Below are 16,688 nucleotides of genomic sequence, written 5' to 3' on the forward strand. Positions count from 1 at the left end.
TTTGCAAACTGTTCCAAAGGCAAGGGCATGGAAATATGGAGAGTTTACGTCCTCCGTCAAGTGTGAATAGAATAATTCAATGACTCTGCTGCCAAATTTTTCTTTGAACAAATCTTGATGAAAATGAAAATGATGATCATAATGATTTTGAAATATGAATACGAAATTCTACGCTGCAGAGCTAATTCGCGTAATTTGAAGAATCTGACGATAGGGAAAAATATGTAGCAATAATTAGCGGTGTAAGTTTTTAAATCCGTAATAAATAAATCGCAAAATTTTTCAGATCTTTTTCTAGAAGTGCGGCAATCTTATTCGTAACAAATGCAACCTATGGGCGTTACACTTTACGCCAGATTTTTTTTTTTAAAACGCAAGTAGCTGTAATAATATGTGTATCTATTACAGAAATGTTTTTTTAAACAGCGAAAGCCCGCCAGTAAGAATAAAAAAATAATAAAAAGAAAGCTAATAAATGCAACCGCGTGTATACCAGAGGGCATTACACTTTGCATCTGGTGTTTCTAACAATAAGATGCAAGTAGCTGTAATAACGAATGCAAGTATTACATGCATGTTTTTTCATCCAACACAAGCCCGCTGGTCAAGTGTTGACACAAAAAAGTATTGCAGGAGTAATAGGACAGCATATCCATTTCCGATATCCATATGTATACATTCTTGTTGAGAAGACAATATTTTTTTTACAAGCAGCAGCCGTAAGAATAATATTGAAGCGGCATAATATTTTTCGGCACTCCATACAGCATGAAAGAAAAACATGACCATTATCGTGAATAAGGTTTGGGGACGAACGAAGATGTAATTCCCGAACCGCGCAGAAAATTTGGACGCCCGTTGTTAATGAGAGGAAAAAGTAAGCGGGGAGCGATTGGTCCATCAATTCCGCAATTCTATGAACTATGGTTGGAGATTAAAAATGATGTCTGATCCATATTACAACCGAATGAATTCCATTCGTTGATGTGTGAATTTATAAATAATGATTAAATAAAAAAATGAACCTAAAAATACGAGGGGCAGAAATAAAATACGACCTATCGTTTCAACAAAATGCTGTAATTGTAAATTGTTTATTCATCTCGACCCCGCAGCCGATGCCTGAAATTATTTCTACACGCTGGAAGAGTAAAATGTTGAAGTTCAATAAATATTTCTGATTTCGGACTGAATAATATTTGTTTTTCAATATTTAATGGCAAATAATTGATCAATCCCATAAAAATACTTGTAAGTTACAAAGCAAACAGTCTTGTTTAACGCAGATTTTTCGCGCTATAAATGAACAAGCATTTTGAATTAATGAATATAACTGCTATAAAGTACAATTGAAAATTAAAATTTCCGTGTTTGTCAATTTCCCGCTCTCCTTTTCTTGGGGACAAAAGATACAAGGAGAAATTATTATAATCACCCCGAAAATCCAAAGTAAAAGATTTTTCCAGAGGCCGATGTTCTAAGGCTTAGAGAATCACGTCCGACCATTTCCGATGGGTGTGTGTGTCTGACCATTTGTTCTCCGGCGATATTTCGAGATCAAAGGGCAGAATATGAATGATTTTAGTTATAAATCGATATGGCTTTGCTTGGCTGAGAACTGCATAAATTTTTGTTTGTAATGACAGAAACTTATATCTATATACAGTTCATAACTCGTTTGATAAAGCTCTTGCAGATAAATATAAACAATATGCCTCACTCTCGTAATTTTCAAATTTATCCAAGAAATACGACAGATTGTTTCACTTGTTTTACATTATTTGAGCAAAAAATGTCGGATGCATGTGTCATTCAAAATGTTTGCAACAACAAGCCTGCGTCAATGGTATGAACCAGCTGTCAATAATCCAGAGATAAGGAGTCGGTGTTAAACCATGTTTAATATGAAACGAAAAAGACAAAAAATGATAATAAAACAATTCTGTCACTAATAACACTTTTTTCACACCAGATATATGATGTAATTACGTATTCAGCATCAGTATATAATTCGAAAATCAACCAAAATGGGACGTTTCATCGTAGTACTGTGTTTCTGCTTCGCGGTTGAAAAACTTTTGCACAGACATGAGATGAGTTTTAGAAAGATTGAAGTTAATTCATATTCGCATCTGATCGGGCAAATCGGTTCAAATTATTTATTTCAGTGTTTAAGAAATTTTATTTTAGCTATTTGAATTGCAGAACCCGTCGACGTAATTGACTTGACCGTTTTAGCGAGAACAATCGCGGAAGGTGCATAAAGCCTTGCAGTGCCAAATTTGGAAGAAAATTATCACTTGGCGGATGAATTTCAGATGTCTTTCGCAGAGGCAGTCACTAAATGTGTAACATTTTTCTTGTCGTTCTCATAGCCTGCTCCAAAAATAGGATCAATAATTATAATCAACTTCTTATATCATGCAAAGCATAAAATTGATTGATCAATAATTGAGGAAAATGAAATTCCGATTCAACTGTGTCGCGCCGGAAAAGTAGTTGAGAATACAAAGCCAATTTGCCAAAAAATTAAAAAATTGGAATCTTCAGTTCGTAACTTGTTTTATAAAGTTTTTTCATGAAAACGTGCAAAGCATTCTTCTTCAATAAACATTACACCTCATTCTCTTCGTTTTTAAATTTATTTAAGACTCGTCGCAAATTGTTTCATTAGTCCGAATTCGTATGAGCGAAGAATATTGTATGCGTTGGTCATTTTCGATGTTTCCAACAATAAGCTTGTTCGAATAATGTGAAAAATATTTGGGAGAAAGTGCGTGATAAGTGTGAAACAAGCTGTCAATATCCCAAAAACAAAGAGTGTGGAATTATTTTTAATAAAAGAAAAAAACCGGTGTGCGTATATATATCCGTACATATGCACGTAAGTACGTTGAGTACTTCGATAGTATCAGTCATCTTAGGAAGTAAAGCGACCAAAATGCGACGTTCCGTCATAGTACTGTGTTTCTTCCTGATCGCGGCTCAGAGATCTTCCGCAGAGATATGCGGTAAGTCCTGCTAATATCAAAGAGAATGACAGATTCGTGCAAATTCATATTCGCATCTGATCAGACACTGCCGATCTTGTCCACTTGATTGACATTATAGTTTACGTATACTTGAAGGCCGCAAATAGCTTCCCGAAAAAGTTTTCAAATAAAATAATGGCGACTGTCTGAAAAAAAAGTTAATTTTTCGTCTCATTTATTTCAAGATCTTCATTTTCTAAGAACAGTAATTATGGTCATAATTTCGTAATACTCCAAATTTGGTTTATAGAGGGATATATACGCAAGGTTCATTCCAAATTTGAAGTTATTAAGTTGAATAGAACTCGAGATTCTATGTCAACCACGTTGAAAAATGTGGTTTCGCGATAAGCGCGTTTAGTATTTAGACCTCCATTTTCACGTCGATTTCCGTAGCAAATGAAATAGAAATTTTACTCACCCTCATCGAGGTCTCTCGAGGCATACAGAGGCCTTCTGCCGCATCCGCAGCTTCTTCGTAGGCTGAACTCGGTTCTATTGAGACGCAGACGGTACAACATTGGTTCATTCAAGTGCTCGTGTCTTTTTAAAATTCTTAGAAATTCGACATAGGCTTGGACCCAAATATTCTTAGAAGATGTAACTATAATAATACGTAATAAAAAATCGGAATTTTTAAATTTCTGAACTAAGTACCCTTTGAAGTTGATTCGTATTCCACAGCTGATCAAGCACATCGTCCCAAACTATTCGTTTCAGTGCAATTTGACGGATTTTGATCTATTTGAATTGCAGAACCCATCGACTCGGCTGACTTAAACATTTTAGCCAACGTGTGGGCAACGGGCGCGGAAAGCCTTCCGGTACCAACTTTGGAAATGAATGATTCCTCGGCGGGTGATTTTCAGACTATTTTCGCTGAAGCAGTCTCGGCCTATGGCCGGTCTTTAATGGCTAATATTCACCAACAGGTATTGCATACTTACATTCCTGGTTACATTGTTGTTGATTTTTCCAACGAGTGCATGTAGGGCAAAATAAAATAATTGCATGAATTAATCGTAAGAAAAATCATCGATGAACAAAATCATTCGGATGAAATTAAGTCCGCACTCGAAATGACCAATTTTCTATCCACTTTACGTGCGATTAAAAGGGCCTATTTCGTGCACGAGTCGGAAGAAAATGTTTTGCTTGTCGATTGATAGTGACACACGAGCGAGTGAAAATGTTTTTACGCTTTTCGCGAAGAGTGAATCACGCGCGACTTGCGAATTTTTGCTGCAGTTTTCCTTTTCGTACAAAAATGTTCGATAACTGTAAGCTAGATGTAGTACTGACCGCAAGGATGTAATGAAATCGGTAAGAACCGACGGAACATTTTGAAAACACGCGGTTCTTCATGAATTATTAATCGTTATTGCAGATAAAAATAATAAACATATATTTCCATTGCAAGAATTGGCTTTCAGTTATTCACTCGTACGTATGTTACACGTGGAACATGTTGATGAGCTAAAACGGACACGAATCACGCCCAAAGTGAGCTAACATCTTTCCATGCCTACAGGCGATAATCAAGGGTGAGGTTTTAATAGACGATATTATTGAGCTTGCTAATGAATTGCAATGGTCAATTGAAATGTGCGCACCAATCAAGGGAGTCTGTCACGCAGCACAAGCCTTAGATCGGATTTTCAAGCAGTTCAAAGTATTATTGGCATTGTCACCCGGACCTGGAAGACCTGCGCAACCGGTAAGTGCTAGAAGATGAACCTGAATAACGATACTTTCATTGGTAATTTGTTAGAATTAATTGACACGCGTAGAAAAGATGTTGGGATAATTTATGCCTACAACTGATAACAGAAACGAGGAGCATCGACGATTTCATCGTTGAGTTTCTGTCGGTGTACGAAAAGCAAACTACGCGTTTCCAGATCATGGAACTCTATTGCGAAAGATTGATAGAACAATTTAGATTACGTGAACGAATCTCGTTGCAGCCGCTGCCGCCTATACCCGTTCTGAACGTGAAGTTGCATCCTGTAGAGAGTGCGCTATCGCTCGATAGCCTGTTCGTCAACTACAACGCCACGTTGAACAACATTACCAGCAACATCCTCGCATACACAGGTGCGATATATTTGGCAGGGTGGAATATTGCATTGTCCAATTACGATATCTATGGATTGCAAGCTCGCAACGAGGTAAGTTGACCAGAATCGGCAGACAGAGATTTTGGACGCGCTGCGCAGGTCGCACCTTGAATGAAAGTTCATACAACGTAAAAGCTCGTCTAATCGTGCACAGTGTCACAAATTACTTTCTGATCGTCGTGTTTTCAGATCCTGAATGACAAGGTATTAGACGTTTATAGACACGTCGCGTCGCAAATTAATTATCAATGCGGTTTCATTGAGGAGAACGTCAACCCGGACTTATGGAATGCTTACAGAGAAGCTGCTGATCGCATAGAGACGGCATGGAACGCTTATCAGCTGTACAAAAGTCAAGTGGCATGCATAGCAACCTTTTAAACTACTTTACAGGCTAAGCCTAGTCCTGTCTCCGTTGGTAAAAATATTATCGAATACCTACTTTTAGCATATGACTTAAGATCTGTTAGTTTCTGTAATGTGCTCGTCACTGTAACTGTTCGCCCATAAAATTTTCTTGTAAAAATACACGATTAGAACTATGTACGATCATTCATTCATTCTTGAATTTCTCCCCGAACTTCCCCGAACGTTTTCAATCCAATCACACTTCGGATTTGTGAACAACAGGCGCTGACTCTGTCGTTTTTGGAGGTTGTTCAAACAAGCTTTGGAATACAGTCTTACAAAGTCGAAAAAAATGAGAATTGTTGGGGATTTTTCACTTCTGCAAATCTAAGCGCGAGCTTCTTTGTAAAAAGTGGGAAAGAAAGGAAAACACTCCTGGTCTTGAAATGGCAGTTGCTAGTAACTCAACCCTTACTCGACACCCTCGGGTTAAGTCGACTCCACCCCAAGTTCAACGTCCTGTAGAATACAGACGTGCCTCATTGTCTTAGGAAAAACTATTCTGCCAGCAAATATAAGTAGTATGGGGTATTTGAGCCCTTTTTTGCGTTTGGAATACGTGAACTTCGATATTTGTGAATATATACCACAACGTCGAAATCGACTAGCTTAATACATGTATAATCAAAGGTGAATTGAAATTAATAAAATCGAATAATTAATGACTAAGAAAAAAACTTTCTATCCAACTGTTTTCAACTCTGTTTTCAAAACAAATCTAATCAGGCGAAAAAATTTGGCATCTTCAGTTCATAACTTGTTACATGAGGTTCTTTATGAGGCAATGCGAAGCATTTTTATTCAATATACCAACAATATATCTCATTGTCGTAGTTCCTAGATTCACACAAGATTTATCACAAATTGTTTCACTTCTTCCAGATCGTATAAGAAAGAATATTGTATCCGCGAGTCATTCTCGATGTTTCCAACAATAAGCTTGTTCAAACAATGTGATAAATGTTCGACAGAAGTGTAAGACACATCTGTCAGCGTTCAAAGGATGAGAAGTGTGAAACCATATTGAACGAAACAAAAAGAATTTGTAACAAAACAAAATAATGCTTGTTCTGCGGCATGTATGCCTAGATATTCAATACGTGTGTATAAGGCTGACAAGATGGAGTACTCAGCATCAATATACATCCCAATAATCATCCCAGCTTTTTCTAAGATCCATGTGCAATGCAAGTATGGCGTACATGTTCTTTCATCCAACGTAAACTCACCGGCCGAATGAGTTGAACGACGGTATATCCATACGTATACATTCTCGTTGAGGAGACAATATTTTTTTACAGACAGCAGCCGTAAGAATAATATTGAAGCGGCATAATATTTTTCGCCACTCAATACAGCATGAAAGAAAAACATGACCGTTATCCTGAAACAGGTTTGAGGACGAACGAAGATGTAATTCACGAACCGCGCAGAAATTTGGGCGCCCGTTGTTGACGAGATGAAAAAGTAAGCGAGGAGCGATTGGTCCATCAATTCCGCAATTTTATGAACTACGGTTGGAGATCAAAAATGATGTCTGATCTTTGATGAATTTCATTCTATGGTGTGTGAATTTTTAAATAATGAATGAATGAAGAAATGAATTTAAAAATACGAAAAGCAGAAATAAGATTCGACCTATCGTTACAACAAAATGCTGTAATTGTAGGTTGTTCATTTATGGCGACCCCGCAGCCGATGCCTGAAATTATTTCTGCACGCTGGAAGAGTAAAATGTTGAAGTCCAATAAATTTTTCTGATTTCGGACTGAATAATATTTGTTTTTCGATAGTTCATGGCAAATAACTGACCAATCCCAGAAACACACTCGCAAGTTACAAAGCAAACAGTCTTGTTTAACGCAGATTTTTCACGCTATAAATGAACAAGCATTTTGAATTAATGAATATAACTGCTATAAACTACAATTGAAATAAAAATTTCCGTGATTTTCAACTTCCCGCTCTTCTTTTCTTGGGAGAAAAAGATGCGGGAGGAAATTATTATAATCACCGCGAAGATGCAAAGTAGAGGATTTTTCCAGAGGCCGATGTTCCAAGGTCTAGAGAATCACGTCCGACCATTTTCGGCTCAACCTCTGATTGTGTGTGTGTGTGTGTGTGTGTATGACCAATTTTTGGTTTTAATCGACACAGCACTTTTGAACCTGAAACTGCAATAATTTCGGATCACGTTAATCGAGTTATTTTCGAGTTACTTGAATAACAATATCAGAAAAGAAAAAATAAAGATAATGTCTCGAAGGTGGGCCACAGATTTTCTTATCGCTAGCCTAGAACTGACTAAATTTTGGATTTGATCGATACTATATTTTTGCAGTGATTTGAATGACAAAATACAGAGAATAAACAAACTTTATGTGTTAAAATCTTATGGGCTCGAAACACATCCCAGTCAGAAATTCTTAAGGTGGCCTAATCAAGATCAGCCAAATTGGCCACTTTATTTTCACTGTTCTATAATTCTGGCTAATGTTTGGCGAGTGGCTGTAGTGAGTTATTACTTCCAGCCTTTATGATTTTCAATGCAATTCATTTATATTGATAAACAAATATTGATGAATGAAATCAACAAAAGGACTATTTTTGGACAGATTTTATTTTTTTTCCACCAATCTACGTCAAAATTGACGAGGAGTTCTAAACGACAAGCTATTGCAATGACAAATTTTCCATTGCGATTGTTTTGATGCTGAAAAAGAATTTAGTTCGAAAGAAAAATTTATATCTATACAGTTCATAACTCGTTTGATAAAGCTATTGAAAAATATTACGCGAGGCATTGCGAATATAAACAATATGCCTCACCCTCGTAATTTTTCAATTTATCCAAGAAATACGACAGATTGTTTCACTTGTTTTACATTATTTCAGCAAAGAATGTCCGGTGCATGTGTCATTCAAGATGTTTGCACCAATAAGCTTGAATCAATGATATCATCAAGCTGTCAATATTCCAAAGATAAGGAGTCGGTGTTAAATCTATTTTGGTATATAACAAAATGACAAAAGAAAAGAATAAGAACATAATAAAACAATGACCTTATTAATAATATTTTTTCTTAACGGGTACATAAGACTGATGTAATTGCGTATTCAGCATCAGTATACATTAAAAAAATCGACCAAAATGTGGCGTTTCACCGTAGCACTTTGTTTCTGCTTCGCGGCTCAAAGATCTTTCGCACAGATATGTGGTGAGTTTTAGAAATATTGAAGTTAATTCATATTCACATCTGATCAGGTAAATCGGTTTAAACTATTCGTTTCAGTGTTTAACAAATTTTATTCAAGCCATTTGAATTGCAGAACCCGTCGATGTGCTCGACACGAACGTTTTAGCCAGAACTTTCGCACAAGGTGCACGAAGCCTTGCGGTGCCAACTTTGGAAGAAAACGATCACTTGGCAGGTGAATTCCGGAATACTTTGGGAGAAGCAGTCGCGGTCTACGGCCGGTCTTTGGTGCTCAATATTTACGATCAGGTATTGTATACTTGCATCTATTGAATGTGTAAAATTTTGTTTGTCGGTTGACAGCGACACGCGAGTGAGTCAAAATTTATTTCAAAATGGATTTTGAATCTTCAGGCTTTTGGCGAAGAGCAAATCACAAACAGCTTGTTTATCCTTGCTGTAGTTTTCCGCGTCGCGAAACGATCTTCGATGACTGTAATTTATCGTTGGTTCTGATTGAGACATGACGTTTTTCATAAATTAATATTTATTACCGCTTATATTAGACGGAACTAAAATATTGTACATATATTTTTATCTCAAGATAAGGCCCTTTAGTTATTCACTCGAACGTATTTTAGACGTGTGTCACATGATGATTAGGATTAAATAAACACTGTTCACTCCCAAAATGAACAATATATTCCCAATATCTTTCCATACCCGCAGATGAAAACTCAGGGCAAGATTTTAATAGACGTCATTAATGAGCTCGCTGATGAATTGCAATTTTCAATTCAAACGTTCGGTGCGATCGAGGCAGTCTGTAGCATCGGAGAAGTCATAGATCGGATTTTCAAGCAGTTTAAAGTATTATTGGCATTGTCACCCGGACCTGGAAGACCTGCGCAACCGGTAAGTGCTAGAAGATGAACCTGAATAACGATACTTTCATTGGTAATTTGTTAGAATTAATTGACACGCGTAGAAAAGATGTTGGGATAATTTATGCCTACAACTGATAACAGAAACGAGGAGCATCGACGATTTCATCGTTGAGTTTCTGTCGGTGTACGAAAAGCAAACTACGCGTTTCCAGATCATGGAACTCTATTGCGAAAGATTGATAGAACAATTTAGATTACGTGAACGAATCTCGTTGCAGCCGCTGCCGCCTATACCCGTTCTGAACGTGAAGGTGCATCCTGTAGAGAGTGCGCTATCGCTCGATAGCCTGTTCGTCAACTACAACGCCACGTTGGAAGAAGTTACCAGGAACCTCTACGCGTACACAGGTGCGATATTTGTGGCAGGGTGGAATTCTGTATGGTCCTATTACGATATCTATGGATTGGAAACTCGCAACGAGGTAAGTTGAACAGAATTGGCAGACAGAGATTTTGGACGCGCTGCGCATGTCGCACCTTGAATGAAAGTTCATACAACGTAAAAGCTCGTCTAATCGTGCACAGTGTCACAAATTACTTTCTGATCGTCGTGTTTTCAGATCCTGAATGACAAAGTATTAGACGTTTATAGACGCGTCGCGTCGCAAATTAATTATCAATGCGATTTCATTAAGACGAACGTCAACCCGGACTTATGGGAATCTTACAAATGTGCTGCTGATCGCATAGAGGCGGAATGGAACGCTTACCAGCTGTACAAAAGTCAAGTCACATGCTTAGCAACCTTTTAAACTACGTTATAGGGCAATCCTAGTCCTGTTTCCGTTGATAGAAACATTATCTAAAGCAGATCTTGGCACTCTCAAAAAAATTCGTGAATGTTTCCAGAAGTGGGTGTGTGAAAGCACGGATTTCTTGTAAGCAGGATTTCGGGCGAATCGCTAAACCAATTCGCATAAAACTTACACGGGACACTTTTTTTTATCATGAAAATATGCCGTGGAATGTTTTCAATCCAATCGCACTTCGCATTTGTAAACCACAGGCGCTAACTCTGTCGTTTTCAAAAGTTGTTCAATGAGCTTTCAAAATCGAGAAAAAACGGGAATTTTTAGGGAAAAAACTACATTACATTTCCAGGTTTTCCAGGACCTAAGACCTAATTTTCCCCGACATTTTCCCAGTTTCAGGAATTCATAATTTTTCTCTCGTAACTGCATTTATCATTATTTCATGGTAAACGATGTTTGTATTGTGCAATGTTTGAAAATAAATAAAGTTGACGTTTATTCACTTATTTACAAATAAACACTTTATCCATACTATGCTGAATAAATAAAGGTACTCCAGTTGATAAAATAATGTTCACCTCATGTACATACAATTTGTGCAAAATGATATCGAATTTAAAGTTTTTAACGGTAGTACTTCAGACTATAATTAACTGAAGCTACGACGCTATGAAGTAGTTTTTTCTTTCTATGAGCAACAATACCCACTTCCATTGAACAATGATACTTTAAAACAACCGTAAAATGTCAACCCTACAGTTTACGTAAATAATCAAATAGGATATCAAACTTAGTTTACTGCAAAAATGGGATCGCATAGTTTCTTATCTGATACGAAATATTACAGAATAGATCGCAACACGTTTGGTAACCAATGTAAGTGTTGTATCTTGTCAAAGTAAATACATACCTTACTGATATTGGGGAAAAGGAACTGGATCTAGGATTGACTGCAATTACCATCTGATTCGTCAGGTTCATCACAGCTATCGGCACTGTTTTTGCCATAGAGCATGGAATAAACTGTCGTTCTGCAATGTTATTTTTCAGCACGCTTAGGTCGCAGTTTGACAATGAGATAAGTGAACCATGTCTGCACAAAAAATAAATTTCCAAGCTTACTTTTCATAGAATTAACACTTGCATCAAATCGCTATCAGGTCTCACAGACAGACATTCCTAGACCGCAATTTTTCATCATTCACACTACCTGAAATCATGGGTAATTTTTTAACATTAGTCTTTGAGATGGCAACAAATTGACTAAACTTTATTAAAAACACTTACGATAAACATAATTCTGATTTGTATAAAAATAGGTAGATTTAGGTACGTCGTATTGTAAATGCTGGAATTCCAATTCACCTCTCGTTATTGCCGATGAGACTTATCTTAGATTTATTTTATTCACTGGTGAATTTGGGCGCACGTTTTTCGACAAACGCCGTCATTCCTTCTTTTTGATCGGCCTGCAAAAGATAATTCACATATTTATACATCATAAAATCCTTATCTATAAACCGCTAGAGACTTTATGAATTTCTCTTCGCAAAGAGTGTTTGCTATTTAATCTAGTCATAGTGATAATGATTTCAATATACCGTAGCAAACGTTCCGTAGAAGAGCTTTTTCTCAAACTGAAGTCCTTGCCGCAGCGTGGTTTCATATGCTGAAAAATATTTTTTCATGAATCCCAGTAAATCATTTTGTACGTTTAAATGAAATATCTCGATACTAGAGTAAACTTGGAATGTGACCATCATTTTGATAGAATACGAATCATCAGATTTCTAATAATCTGCAGTTACACACGTACACTGATTTATTTTCCGAACAACTTGAAAGGTAATCATAGTTATGTATGTGCGGCGATCAATTGTTACTACCGCTTTGAAACGAGTTCATGAATCAAACGAGCGTATCAATTATCTAATGATATAATTACCAGTGTTGACTGATTCCTTTGCCATTGATACGATCAACGGAGAATGAGTGGATATTTTCTCTCCAAGCTTGATGGCCTCCGGCAATAGCTGCTCCGGAGGGAAAATTTTGCTGACCAGACCTGTATACATAAAAAAAAAAATCGCCATAAGTATTAATCAAGACCTTATAAATGAGGCAAACAAATGTATAAATTCTTTTGAATTACTTTTCCTCAAATAAGGAGGTCAAAATTTGAATAAAAAACTTGTAGATCAACTAACCTGCTTTCTCAGCCTCCTGAGCAGAGATCTGATTTCCGGTAAGTACCATTTCCATCGCTTTGCTCTTTCCTATTACCCTGATCAACCTCTGGGTACCGCCTGCTCCTGGAATAGTACCAATAACGATTTCTGGTTGACCAAAGCGAGCTTTTTCCCCTGCGTAAATGATGTCACACAACATAGCCAGTTCGCAACCACCACCGAGCTGTAAAGTAAATTTTTTAAACATTATTTTGGAACGTTCTGAATGGACTGGATCAAAATTAAATTTTTACAGAAAAATTTAAGCAGAGCACTGCAGTTTTCTGCAGCTTGAAATTTAAAATTCAACGATTATGATGGAAGTATAACATTGTACATCATTTAATTACTTACTGCGTAGCCGTTAACTGCAGCAATGATTGGCTTAGAAGCCTTTGAAATGTCTTCCCACCCTGCGAGCATCTTTGATTTAACAGTTTGAGCATATGAGCGATCCTTCATTTCCTTGATATCAGCGCCTGCGAATTATAGGAGAAAAAAATCAAATAAACATTTTGAAATAATTTGTCCTAGCTGTAATCACATTCAAAATTGGCTTCAAACGAGAGGACACTGACCTGCAGCGAAAGCCTTCTCGCTTCCCGTTATTACCACTGCACCAATGCTGTCGTCGTTGTCAAACTTGGTAACAGCATCACCCAACTCATCTACAAGCTTATCGCACAAGGCATTTAAGGCTTTCGGGCGGTTTAGAGTAATAACTGCAACATTCTGCTTCTCCCCAGCCTTTTCGGTTTTGATAAACTCATAGCTGGATGTTTGACCTGTAAGCATACAAGTTGAAGTTTAGAATTGTGTTCTTCAGTCTTTGCATTTTTATATTTTAGATAAAGTGGAAAATGCAGTGGTCGGATAGAAAAGAATATATTCCGCTACATTTGAAAGCCTGCTTAGTTGCAAAACCTGATTTTACAACAGATTGGAACGATTCCCTGTTGCAATGTATGGTATTAAAAATCAATTTCATTTAAACATTTAGTAAATTTCTCAAAAAATCCGCAGATATCTAGGTTCATCTTATTTAACGAAAAAAAATTCTCTATCGTTTGTATAATAAACGTAGTTAAAAGGAAGACCAAGACGTCGAAAATTACCATTATTGTCGACTTTAACGTCGGCGATAAAGCTAGGAATATTTTCGAGTGGAACTTGAATGTCAAGTTCGGAAGTGTCGAGATCTTCGTGTTCAGCTTTCGGAGCATTGCTTTTATTTCTGTTACACGATCGCATTGCCGAAAGACTTTTCGGAGATCTGGTTTGCTTCGAAGTTAAAGGTTTGGGGCTCGACTTCCTCGAGTACTGGTGATCAAATTGCCTCTCATTGTCTATAGGAACCTGAGGTTCGATCACGTCGTCCTTCACGTCCTCGATCGCGTTATCAAGCCTAGAATGTGCCGCGGATTGTTCGCCCAGAACGGGCGAGACGGTCCGCGACTCGTCGTGATAATTGTGATCAAGATTAACGGCGTTTTGCCCGTGACTAACAGTAACGACCTCCCTTTTCCTTTCCCGTTCGCCGCAGTTCTCCTCGCCACCCATAACGAAGCCCTCAATCTCGTTTCCGTTGGGCAGATTTATCCTGATCTTATACTGCACCAGCCTGCCACCATCGAGCTTCGACTCGTCGTTTATGAATACAGAATTTTTTCCCGCAACGAGCCTCCCGGAGATACCAGTTTCCTCTTTGTCTACGAGCTCTTTAGCCGCGCTAATCGAGCTCGCGGTGACGCTCGAGTTCGCGCGATCCAGGAGGTAATCCGTCAAGTCGTAATCATCATCGACGCGCTGTTCGTCGGTGATTTTATCCGCGAGATTCTGCCGGCGCTTATTACTAGCCGGCATTGTTTTGTTGTCGAATGCAGCTGGGCCGTTCGCTTTCCAATGCGCGCTTTTCAAATGGAGAAACATCGGGAGCAGCAGCTTCTTCCCTTGGATCATATACGTGCAGTGTTTACACTTCCAGATGCTGCTGCCCAACGTTGTGCCTCCGATGTGATTGTCTCTTGTGAAGCTTTTCATCACACGATCGCGCATGCGCGAGCCCATGTTAGACGAAAGCCGCTGGACCGTAGGCAGGGTCTCGATGTTGTCGACCATCATCCCCTTCTCCAACTGGTGTATCTGCTCAAGGTGCCGAATGAGCGAGGACGTCGTGTGCTTCTTGTTCTGTATCTCGTGTTGGCAAACTCGACATTTTGCGAGTGAACCAAGACGGTCGAAATAGTGCCACACGTACGATCTGTACGGCTTGTTAACCCGCCGTCGACTCTTTCCCTTAATCGGTTTGTTTTTGGTCACCCGTTCGCGGCCTGCCGAACTGGTCGATGCAGGCTGGCTCATCGCTGCTTTTTAGCGCGAGCTTTGACCGCAGGGTGATCCGTAAACCGTTCGATAATTAACTACTTACTCGAACAATCTACGCTTTCTCTTCAATAATCGTCGGACGATACAACCGAACTTCCTTACAGCCTTCCAAGTTCCAACTGACTAATCGAACACTCCAGTTCCGCGGAGCTCAACACCTCGGAATACGAACGGGCGCCATTACGTGTGCTCGTTACACGACCGTTTGCTCAGCGACACGGCAACTCTACGATCGCAGCCTTCAATCAGAGCTCGAAAGGTCGCGCAACGATCGCTCGATAAAGTCGCATTCTGCAAACAAATTTTCGACTGCGCGCGGTGACCCGAGCTCGTCACAAGCAATTCGTTAAAACGACCGCAATATCGCTCGTAAGCTCGCTCCCTCGTCGGCTAACTGTGAGGAAATGATTATTTTAACCAGCTTTTGATTACACAAAGATTACACCCATGTATAGTTAATGTTTTGGCATTTTTTGACCGAGTTCATTACACCTCGTAATCGGTCTACAATTACGTAGCTTCAGAGCTGGTCAAAGCTCGTCAATTTCTATCACAATCGTTGTATCACACGAAACCGCACTCGCTAGCTTCGTGCTTGATAAGTGAGTTTTTGGTATTCGACTAACCTTTTGATTTGGTTGAAGCTATGATTAAAGACTTCAGTCAACGTTTCATATAATGTATATAATGTATATAACTTATACTCCCGAATAATAAATGTCAATAAATAATACAGAATAACATGGCATGATATTGAAATTACCTAGGTGACATAAGTACTGTGTACACATGAAGAAGAATAGGACGAGTCACGATTGGAATATGGCTCCCATGATCTTACTTCATTCGAATACAGTGAATTTCGAACTTTGGAAAAACTTTTAAATGCCCAGAACCGCTACTGCAGTATTATGTCTACTATTGTACAGATTCTATAACTACGACGATTAAATTAATGAAATCGCGTAAAGACGTGTAGATCATAGGCAAACAGCCTGATGCTTATTGTTAGTTTGAACCTCTAGACAATAAGAAATTAGTTAGCAATTATCACACTTCTTCAAGTTTGGATTAATAAGGAATGCCTGCCAATGATTAGTGATTGAAATTTTGTTTTTCGACAAAGCGAAAATCTTATGTATTGTATCGTTCCACGTCCTCACGAATAATCGACGCACTTCACAGCATTCTATTATAGGCCTCCAACTGTAAGGGTTAGGAATGTTATCAAATGTATGACAATCGACGATTTGGTTACTCACATGAATAAAACTTGGTTGATGTAAGCTGGGGTAAACTTCGAACGACTTGAGGCAATCGGCGGCCGAAGAGAAGTCGTGTTACAGCTGAGGTGGTAGCCATTTTCCAGAATATCAGTCAGTCGCTAGCACACGGGAATGCAAAGAAAGAATGAGCTGATACAAGCCGGTTCAAAGCTCCGATTGTATTCGAATTACCGTTACGTAAAGAGCTATCACGGCTCTTACGAAACTCTCTACCGACTGATAAGAACGCGCCAATTGCAATACTCGGCTATTATACTCGATACTATCGCAAAACTAACAAACTACAAACCATTGTTACTGTTGTTGACGAACCTATTGCGTTCTTGTCATGTT

General features: G+C 38.4%; 4 protein-coding genes across 5 annotated transcripts in view; 3 read left to right on the forward strand and 1 right to left on the reverse strand.

Moving 5' to 3' along the window:
* The first annotated feature begins 2,936 nt into the window (after window positions 1–2,936).
* Window positions 2,937–5,533, forward strand: LOC124410606. The gene is made up of 5 exons (XM_046889097.1): window positions 2,937–3,011; window positions 3,789–3,964; window positions 4,564–4,749; window positions 5,000–5,203; window positions 5,342–5,533. The coding sequence occupies exons 1-5, from the start codon at window positions 2,942–2,944 to the stop codon at window positions 5,531–5,533; spliced, it is 828 nt and encodes a 275-aa protein (XP_046745053.1). The 5' UTR covers window positions 2,937–2,941.
* LOC124410618 (60S ribosomal protein L10) overlaps window positions 3,079–16,688 on the forward strand; it is a 28,199-nt gene continuing 14,589 nt past the window's right edge. The window contains exon 1 of the mRNA XM_046889117.1: window positions 3,079–3,089. The gene's annotated coding sequence lies outside the window, so the exon portion shown is untranslated. The remainder of the gene's footprint in view (window positions 3,090–16,688) is intronic.
* Window positions 8,666–10,512, forward strand: LOC124410622. Its single transcript, XM_046889120.1, has 5 exons — window positions 8,666–8,778; window positions 8,891–9,066; window positions 9,487–9,672; window positions 9,923–10,126; window positions 10,265–10,512. The coding sequence occupies exons 1-5, from the start codon at window positions 8,712–8,714 to the stop codon at window positions 10,454–10,456; spliced, it is 825 nt and encodes a 274-aa protein (XP_046745076.1). The 5' UTR covers window positions 8,666–8,711; the 3' UTR covers window positions 10,457–10,512.
* On the reverse strand, window positions 11,699–16,671 carry LOC124410614 (probable enoyl-CoA hydratase, mitochondrial). Of its 2 annotated transcripts, none has more exons than XM_046889111.1 (7): window positions 16,332–16,671; window positions 13,263–13,469; window positions 13,039–13,163; window positions 12,664–12,868; window positions 12,402–12,521; window positions 12,058–12,125; window positions 11,699–11,925 (listed from the first exon to the last, which is right to left on the reverse strand). In XM_046889111.1, exons 1-7 carry the CDS (start codon window positions 16,429–16,431, stop codon window positions 11,860–11,862), a joined length of 891 nt encoding a protein of 296 aa, XP_046745067.1. In that variant the 5' UTR covers window positions 16,432–16,671; the 3' UTR covers window positions 11,699–11,859. The 2 variants fall into 2 exon arrangements, with proteins under 2 accessions (XP_046745067.1, XP_046745066.1); XM_046889110.1 differs by lacking the exon at window positions 16,332–16,671 and adding an exon at window positions 13,800–15,093.

This window comes from Diprion similis, chromosome 9 (genome assembly GCF_021155765.1).
Source record: "Diprion similis isolate iyDipSimi1 chromosome 9, iyDipSimi1.1, whole genome shotgun sequence".
Taxonomy (NCBI): domain Eukaryota; kingdom Metazoa; phylum Arthropoda; class Insecta; order Hymenoptera; family Diprionidae; genus Diprion; species Diprion similis.